The following is a 9,881-nucleotide window of genomic DNA, read 5'->3' as shown; positions in this document are numbered from 1 at the left end:
ATGAGACACCGAGTTCATTCTTGTGTGGCAATTGCCCAAAGTAATGCCCAAACTTGAACAGCTGTCAACTTCCACAATTGCAGCATGATCAAAAAATTGGTAACCCAAAACATGGAGCCCTCTTTTCCGTTGATAAGGTTAGTACCACATTATTTAATCCAGGATACTGCGTATTCCTTGTCATTCATTTCCCCACATTTTGAAGCTTAGTATAACAAGATAGGTACAGTGTCCCCCGTTCCTTGTTCATCGACAGCGTAGTGCAGTGCTATTCCTCCACGGCATAGGGAGTTGCCTACGCAGAATGGGCCCCTCAATATAGACAATTGACTTTTTGTAAGTGCATGAATTAATTTTAGTCTAAAGTACTTCTTACGGTTCACTATTTGTGCCAAAATAAGTGCGCGGCACACACACACACACACACACACACACACACACACACACACACACACACACACACACACAACAAAAAACGACCAGAGGCATGCAGTCTTACCAACCAATTAATTGGTCATCAAGGTTGTCTAGTGAAAATGCTGTGGAGAGTTTCTAAGAGTTTCTTGGAGCACAAGAAGAGAATAACCGTGGGCCAATATGTTGTCCAAGACACCCTTGGCGACTAAACGACACGCCTGAGTGTAGAAATACGATGGACTGCTTGCAGCTGGTTCGCTTTGTTTTTTAATAAAAAAGAAATGAAGATGATGCCAAATCTAGAAGGGCCTTCCAAATCTTTGAATTTGTATGTCCTTTCTCTAAGAATCCATTAGATGGGTCATAATTTGAAAAGATATTTTTTTAATTTTAGCCAAGGTTATGATTGACCACCTCAATGGTGAATGAAGTAAGGCAAGCATTTATCTTGTTCTTTGTCTCATTCTTTTTTAATGACCCAAACGAGTATATTAACACTGCTTTGAGGGTGTTTTAACTCCAGTGTAGTATCTTATAGTGCTGGTTTTATGGGGCACTAAAGTGCAAGGTGTCCCCCATTGTTGCGTCAGTGCTCTTAATATTTCCTGCCCTAATTTTGTATGTTTCTCACTGGTGCACATGAACACTGCCCATTTCATGTGCTTCATCTTTTCAACCACTGTCACAGTTTCTTATTCCCATTTCCCATCTTCTGTTTTTTTCCCCTCCGCCTCTCTGCTTCCACACGAGCATGCAGATGCGCACACACTTTCTCTCCATCCCCCTCTTTTCTCTCTTCCCATTCTTGCATTCACCAGCGACGACACCAAGCAGCCTCTCTCTCGCTCAGCTTGTGGATCCCCCGTGTTTGAGTAATTAGCCTTGAAGTGCTATTGAAGATCATACTCATCTTGACGACCTAGCAGCGGACTGCAAATATATACACAGCTGGGAGAGTGCACGGTTTTGGGCACGGTCAAGAAGCTTATCGTTCATTCTGAGCCCCTCAGACTTTTCGCTGATCAAGGAGCAAAAGTGAGAAGAGGTTCTGCTTCAAGAAAGACCAGTCACGACAGAATGGACATCTATAGCAAATGCTGCTAGAACAGTAGTGTCCAACATACCCCTTATGACAGATTGAAACAACCAGAGGTTTAAGGTAAGTTCTATACAGTGCCACTTGTTGGATTGACATGCAACTTGACATGTATTTTATATATCTTCTATATCTTAAGTTTATGGAGAAAGATGTACTGATATTGTAATCTGGACGCACGGGCATGTGTGGGTGCATGGATGGGAACCAGTGAGATAGTGAACTGGTTCTTTTGTGCCGATGGGAAGCCAATAGAAGCGCATCAATGTAAATGGACAGCAGCACCAGTGACAATCAGTCACGCCAGCTTTATGCCTGATGGCATCCCTTGCTTCAAATGATGGGCACATAAAAAGCCATAGTGTTTACTGTATTTCCAGCTCAACTTCATAATTGTGTATCTGAACACCTACATTTGTGGTACATTTGGCTTGATAAACCCATGCACTGCTACATTGCCTCCCACGGTAAATACATTTACAGTGGTGTAGCGTGTTGACAGTATTTAGTATATCTTCACTTACCCACTGATTATGCAACATCAGGAGCAATGTGGGGTTTGAGGATGCTCAGACCAGGCGGGGAATTTGAACATACAACCACCTGGTTGGGATCACCTATGCTGCCAACTGAGCAAACCCCCCCCTTCTGTATAGTGGGCTGCCCTATTAACTTTTGAGCATTACCAGCCATGTTTGTGATTATGATTCATCCACATATACATACATATATACATAGTTAATCAAAAGATATTGTATGCTGCACAATGCATATTATAAAGGATCTGTCCTGCGATAGGTCCGTTTCAAACATGGTAGTTATCCCAAATTAAATAAATATTTTTTTTGCCAATTTGGTGCCTATTGCAGCACTTAGTGATATCACATGGCAGATTTAATTACAGCCACGTCATTTGAAATGTTTTAATTGCAAGATTAACCTGTGTTTCCTTTGCCGATCAACCCCTGTATTGTAATACTCATTAGCAGGTTATTCATTGTAGGGTTAAATACCATAAGATATATTTAAATAGCAGTTTTATATATATTTAAGTAATATTTTTTTAATGTCGGAACTGTAATATTGTGTAGTCTATTCACCACATTATATCATGGCAAGTTATGAACTTATAGCTTCTGTGAATGGCATTATATGTTCCAAACCCACTCAACTGAAGCTCAAAAAATAGTGTGAACAGGCACAGTTGCAGTTAATACTAAGTAATTAGCATCCTCCATGAAGCAGACTAAAATATATTGGAAGGGAGGGTTGTCAGTATGAGATCGGATAGCATGAACAATGAACAGTAATTGTGTTTCCTGTGTGTACACTATATATTGTATTTGTGCATTTTCATAAATGTGAACACTGCAGCTCAATGAAGGTGGAGGCTGGAAGTTTGCGTGACCCCTTTTCCACCATCTGGGATAGAGCTCTGTTCTGGTTCACATATCAAATTACAAACCATTCAGAGGCTTTAAAGTAGAAATAAATTAGTTCCCATACCTGAGAGATAGGAGCCCCACTGGAATCAAAAGATGGCTACTGTGAAGTTCCTTGTGTGTGTGTGTGTGTGTATTCATGCATTTTCTGAACAGCTTATCCTCACAAGTGTCACAGGGAGGGCTGAAGCATATCCCAGTTAACTATAAGCACCAGGCCAAAGACACCCAGAATTGGTGGGCAGCCAACTGCAGGGCGCAAGAAGATGGACAACCATGCACACCCACACTCAAACCTAGGGGCAAATAAACAAATGCTGCAATGCTTCACTTGCCTAGTCTTGGGGGTGGTTGGATTTCTTCTTTAGACTATGCTGGAAACAACAAAATTTAGACCACTTTAAATGAGTTGTCAGGAGAAAGCCAACAACAATAATGGAGTAAAGCAATGGTTGCACGTAGAGAAAGTAGTCCTCTCAAGGGATGTCTCAAGGTAGAAAGAAAACAGACCACTAGAACAAAATGGAGACGATGGCCTACTCTGTAAAACCCAAAGGGAATAGTGCTTTTTTTTATATATATAACATTACAGCGCCCAAAGTGCTTTCCAGTGTGCAATGACCCATTCATGTAAATATTCTGCCTACTCTCAGTGACTTTTGCTCCCATTTCTGCCAAATCCCGTTATGAATAGTGGATTGCACTTTTGTCCATTCCTGTCAGAAATGTCAGCCTTTAGTTTGAAATATTGTTGCAGCATACTGGGAACTGGTGATTAAAGCTGTGATTAGACAAGGACTATTATGCACTTTACAGTGGGAAAATTGTAATAAAAATACACCAAGATAATTTCCATTACAGCCCCCCCACCTGAATATGGTAATTTTACACATTACCTTTGGTCATACACAAGTCCATGGGAAAGAGGAAGAAACTAAGGATTTTTATTTTATTAGATTTTTTTTATGCAATGTTCATTCACTCCCTATCTGAGGTGTTCAGGTGCTATGTGCTTTGTAAATCTCCCGCCTCAATGCTAACTACAATCGATTGGTATAAGAGCTTAAGGCTGATAAGGCAGCAGAATACCATCTACCCTCTTGTCATCATGCAGCAAAGAAAATGAATTTGATAGAAGTGTACGACCCTTGTGAGGATAAACCATACAGAAAATGAATGAACATGTATTGGCAAAAATATATAGTATTTTGAAATCTTTCTACTCGACTTTTGATAAAAATATAATTTTCATGTGCTATGATCTTAGAGATGTGAACAATGTGCAATCTGATTGAAGCAGCATCTCTCGGTTCAAAGCTCAGACTGCCCTCTTTCATTTTAGAAACTGTTTCATAGACGGACTTACATTCATTCCTCATTTTGGAGGATAAATTATGTTATGTTGTGGGGCTTTAGCATCCTCAGGGAGTGGCATCCTTTAAACTATCAAATGATTCATTAAATTAGAGGTTACCATCGTAATGATTTATTTATTTCACATTTGAATTTTCCCGCTGGGGATCATTACAGGATCGTCTTCCTGTTTCTCGTTGTTCTTATGTTTACAGTTTTAAATGCTTTGATGATCTTCATGTTGAAGTTAAAGTTCTTCTCATAACTAAAATACAAATATATTGAAGCGTTTATATAATAGGTATTCATTCAAGTTTAAAATGCATTCAAAACTTTCAAACACAGCATGATTAGTGAGAAGGGGTTAAATTCGAATTTAAATAAAGACTCCACAGATGGGCGCCTATACATTGGCATGCCATTCTGCTGCAAGATCGCTATTTATATTTTTAGATCAAAACTATATATAAAAAATGGGCCCAAAATTTGGATAATCATCCTTTTTAGATTTTTGTTCTCACCTAACTGATATTTTATTCTTAGAACATCAGGTTAAAAAGAAAAAAAAGGAATGAGACTAAATTTGGGGTATTTCTTTTCTTATTTCAACTGGGTCACTCTGTATCTTGTTATTGAGGGCCCTTAACAGGATAAGCACTCTAGAAAAAATGAACATTGTTTCACACTTGACTAATACTGAGCAAAGCAAGCTTTTATGTCTTTTTTTAAATTGCATTTGGCTATTTAGTTTTTTTTACCTAGGTCTACAATGTCTTGTGTATACAGGATGAAATAAAGTTCTATCCAACCTAACCTAACCTTTCAAATGGATTTTACAGATGATTGACAAACGGCTGGTGGGCCAGAGGCGGGAGATGCAACTTCTCGGTGACAGCAACTATCAGAAAACCAGCATCTACATTGTACCGTGCTTCCTCTTTGTTGAGGTGAGAGTGAACCTTGCTTACCTTCTTCGACTGTTTACTGGTTAATCAACATGATGTTATTTTATTGATTGTTATAAGATGCTTTATGCTCAAGGAGTTCTGCAATTGTTATCTCTTCAATTAATCCTTCCTAAATCAAAACAAAACTGTATTTGATGTATTTCCAAAGAGTATACAATTAAAGCAAGGAACTGAGATGGCAGTGGATTGCTTTTCACCTTGGTGCATAGCCATGGTAACTGATGCTGAATTTCTCACTTGTACCACAGCCTGTTTTTTTTTTCTTTCTCATTTTTAATAACAAAAGGGAACATGGCCTAGATGTGAAGGTTTTTTGGCAGTTAGGACAGAGAGGAGGTGTCTGATAACGTTTTCTTGCATTTACTTTGATAGTATTGCATACAATTATTACAGATTTTCTCCAGAAGTTATTGCTTTGTGGTTGCTGAATTTGATTTACCAGTACAGGAAACAAATAATACTTACAACAAACATCCTTGCTTTGATTATGTGCAGTGTTTTTTTTTTAAACACACTGATTGGAAAAACATGTAACAAGTGTGTTAATTTCAACTAATTTTAGTCATAAGTCACATTTTATGAGGGATATGTACGTATTTTAGAAAGTTCAAGAAGAAGCATTTCATCTTGCAAATAATGCGATGAGTGATGCGGGGGGTGCCAGTATGGAGACACAGAAACTATCATTTAATACCCCGCACGACGTCAAGAAACAGCTTGCTCAATTGAACACACAGGCAACTCATTATTGAATGACGCTACTCTCGGTAATGATGGCGTCACAAATTACTCATCAACCTTGCGGGATGAATATACTAATAAGAACAGTCATTCCAAACAATTGCTACAATTGAAATAAAACAACAGGGACCAGGCGAGCATTTGCCATGTCACTGTGCATGACATTTAAGTTGATTACATGCTTTTATTTGTGATTTTCTGTAGAAGTGAATGGAAGCCCATTTTGCCAAGTAATGTCATATTGAGTAGGTTGTGACTTTAATATTTTACATATCTAGAGAGAGTATTAGAAATAAAATAAAAAAAACTGCCTTATGAAGTAAAAAATACAGTATATACAGTATATATAAGAAATGAATACTTAAAACATATATATACAGTAATACGACATAATTTTATTTGTATGGAAAGTCACATTGATGGCAGAATTACTTTGACAAATGTAATCCTCAACTATTCCTTCCTCCTCTCTGTGTCATCCTCAAATGTCTTAATGGAGCACGTGTGGTTTCATCTACATCCCCTTGTTCATTGACCTCATTAAAAAAGAAACCCAATTAGCCTGTGACACTGCTAACACAATAGACGCCTACAGGTCCGCTGAGCCACTGCAACAATCATCTCAATGAGGCCTATTAGGGTGCACTGATTGTAGATTTAGATCTTCAAAATGTATCAATTCTCCAAAATGCTATTTTAACTCCAAATGTTAGTATTTTGTGATTTTTTTAAGAAATACTTTTTTACATTTTCCAACTGCAAAAAAAAAACAACCCGTCAGCTTCATTGTTTGACCTCAATGTACATCTTTGCACGTTTACTTCCTGCTGCATCCTCCATAGTAATTGCTATATTGTATTACGCACCAACACACACCTTTTTTTTAAAGCAGCACAAATATCCTTCAATCCCTGCAGGTTCAATCAGCATGATAAGCTTTCTTTCATATCCCTCCTTGTTCGCGTGCACCGTCTTCTTCTTGACATCCGTTGGAGATAAGAGGGTTTTTCAAGCCGCTTTTTTTTTAATGTAACACTTCGATGATGCACCTTACCTTGCCAATTATTCTCTTTGACAGCCTCTCATCCTCTCCCCAGTTGGTCTTTTTCCGACAGATCCAAGATCCATCACGTACCATTGCTCTCCCGGACACATTGCCTTGAGTAATAATGTATACCATTGGTGCACTCCATTAATACCCATATCCTTCTCTTCCCACTAAAAGTTGAAGACCACTCACTCTCTTCCTTCACGCTTCCTTTTTTGATGCATTGCATTTTAAATTTCTAATCGGCTCTCAACATGACATCCTGTTCTTTGTCACGTTCTACTAGACATTATATATATATAAGCTTATTAGTCTATAAGCTTTTCATTGTGCAAACTTGATGTTACATGCAGCAGTTTGTACTGAGCAAGTCTTTCAGACATGGAAGCACTTTGCTTTGGCCAACACCAAGAAAATTTAATGGAGATAATTTTATCCAATAGAGTCCAAATATTGCCTTACAACCTCGACACTCTCATCAACTACCATATTTAACTAATCGGCTGGCATAGATGCAATTATGCCTGCTAGGGTTTGGTGATGTGACATAATTCCCCTTAAAAAATACTTAAATAAGCCACACGTGAAGATGAGACAGGTTTCAAAGTAGAAGAAAAGGAATTAAAATTCCTTCTTATTACTGTACTAAGCAGCACTTCGATTTTGGCCAATGCAAATTTAAAAAATGTAAAATTAGATTGACATTTTTAGCGGGATTGATTTGATGTCTTTTTTAAACAATGTGGTATATCATCGTTTTCCCCAAAGGGGGCTCACTTTGTTTTTACATCATAATTTTATTTACTATTCATCTTCCTATAGTGCAATGTTGTTGCTGACTCACTTTTTATGAGTTTGACATGATACCCTTTTTTTCTGCTTGCTGTCCTTGGCTTCCCATTTCCTTACAGTACAGTCATGTGTTGATGTCTTTGTTCTCTTTTGTTTCTAGTCTTAGGCACTGTCTTAGATAGCAAATTTTATCTTTGTGCTCAAACTTTCCAAGTTTTCAAACTCCACTTTATTCTTCTTCTGAGTCATCATTTTATTACCATTTGCTTATTCTCTTGGAAGGAAACTTAAGTGCATACCTTTTCCCTTCTCCTTTAGCTCTCCCAAAAAAGTATTAATATTTTCTAACACCTTTAAAACATATTTTCCATTCTCTGGACTCTATTGAATGGAATTAAAAAGGCTCAATTTGTTCATCTGGCATTTGAGGGATGGTACTCCAAATTCGCACAAGTCAATGTCATGAAGAAAATGGCAGAATAGCACCTAAATGCTTCTAAAACTACACCCACCAAAAAAAAATTCAACTGTTTTCCAATGTGTGAACACCAGATTTGGCAAGACGAAAGCAGAGTGGAACGAATGATTTTTATTTGGAAAAGAGCAAACACATTGAACAAAAGCTCTGCCTGGAGGTAAACGTCGTATGGAGGCATAGTCAATCCAGGCATGGAATAAGGATGAAGAGCTTGAAAGTAAAAGGAGAGGAAGATGTTTTGTCGTAGGGAGCTGTGGGCCTGATGCTGCTACTAGATAAATAGGATGCTATTTATAATTGGTGCAGTCCATGTTCTGCTAAATTCACTACAGTATTAGAGAAACACACCTTGTGTCTGCAAGGCGACTGCTCAAAAGGGGATTATCAGTGAAAGATTGTACACCATATAAAAACTGCTCTTGAAGTCCCCCTATCACATGTTTGTGGGGGTTTTGGGTGCTGTTTTACTGTATCTAATAGATTGGATTTAGTTCTGGGGTCCTAGGTTCAAATCCAGGTCAGTCCACCTGTGTGGAGTTTGCATGTTTTCCCCGGGCCTGCATGGGTTTTCTCCAGGTACTGTGGTTTCCTCCCACATTTCAAAGGCATGACATTAATTAATGTTCTAAAGTGAGAATACACCTAGCAAGAAAAAGACTAAAACATTAAGATTCATTGCAGCTGTACCCTCCGCAAAGTATATAGCAATATGAATAAGATGGAAGAGGCATGTGTCAAAAAAACTACACACTTGTGTATCTGTGATTAATCTGGAGACCTCATTTTCATGCTCGTTTAATTAAAACTTTCTCACAATATAGTGGCCTTAATCTGCACATTCCCAAGGATGATAAAACCGAAACCCTCAGTGTGCACAAAAACACTGTCAGTTTTCATCCTCCTATTATTTCCATGAATAACACCTGCCTGACATATTGCTGCGCTGGGATTTCTCGGTTGTCTGAAGGATGAGAGAAACACTTGTTACCTGCCCGCTTCCCACCTGTTACAACTAGATAAGCAATTCCATTATATCGTGTGCCTCATCATGATCGTGAATATGGAATTAAGTCCATAAGTGATGTCACTGTAAATTGTATATAGTGTAATTTCATTCCCATTGATGGAATCCTTTTCCACGTTATACTTGTTTTAAAAATGATCCTTATTGTTTACTCCAAATGAGGTCAAATCAATGCTTCATTAAAAACAGTTCTCTGTTTATTCATGCCATCTTTAATTTCATTTTGCTTTCATGCATTCTGGGCCTTCCAACTATTTATCTTCTTCCACGGTGATCTCCTCATTTCACCTCTGCTTGTCATCCATCCTCTATTCATCATCTATTTATATGGACTCTTTAAGTGTGGCTGTAATACAAATCTGAAACACTTAGCGGCGCACTAAGCACGAAGATGCAATTCTCCATGCTTATCACCCACTTGCAAAAGCTTTTGAAAGCAATTTGCAGTTTAAGGGCCGTGGTAAAGTGTCATTTTAAGTGTATAGACCTCCCTCGACACAAGGAAAATACTCTCACAACGAT

The 9,881-nt window shown here is 38.2% G+C and overlaps 1 protein-coding gene across 3 annotated transcripts in view; it reads left to right on the top strand.

The window, feature by feature from the left end:
- The window catches only part of plppr2b (phospholipid phosphatase related 2b), a 31,236-nt gene that overhangs the window by 1,935 nt on the left and 19,420 nt on the right, over nucleotides 1-9,881 (top strand). For 2 of the 3 annotated variants that reach the window (XM_077718558.1, XM_077718561.1), the window contains exons 1-2: nucleotides 1,240-1,576; nucleotides 5,148-5,255. In XM_077718558.1, coding sequence (XP_077574684.1) covers nucleotides 5,148-5,255 — 108 coding nt within the window. In that variant the 5' untranslated portion in view covers nucleotides 1,240-1,576. Of the gene's footprint in view, nucleotides 1-1,239; nucleotides 1,577-5,147; nucleotides 5,256-9,881 lie in introns of those variants that run through there. The other variant, XM_077718559.1, reaches the window with a different exon arrangement.

This window comes from Stigmatopora nigra, chromosome 6 (genome assembly GCF_051989575.1).
Source record: "Stigmatopora nigra isolate UIUO_SnigA chromosome 6, RoL_Snig_1.1, whole genome shotgun sequence".
Classification (NCBI taxonomy): Eukaryota; Metazoa; Chordata; class Actinopteri; order Syngnathiformes; family Syngnathidae; genus Stigmatopora; species Stigmatopora nigra.
Note: the sequence above shows the minus strand (reverse complement) of the source record. Positions and strands in the feature narration are given on the sequence as shown.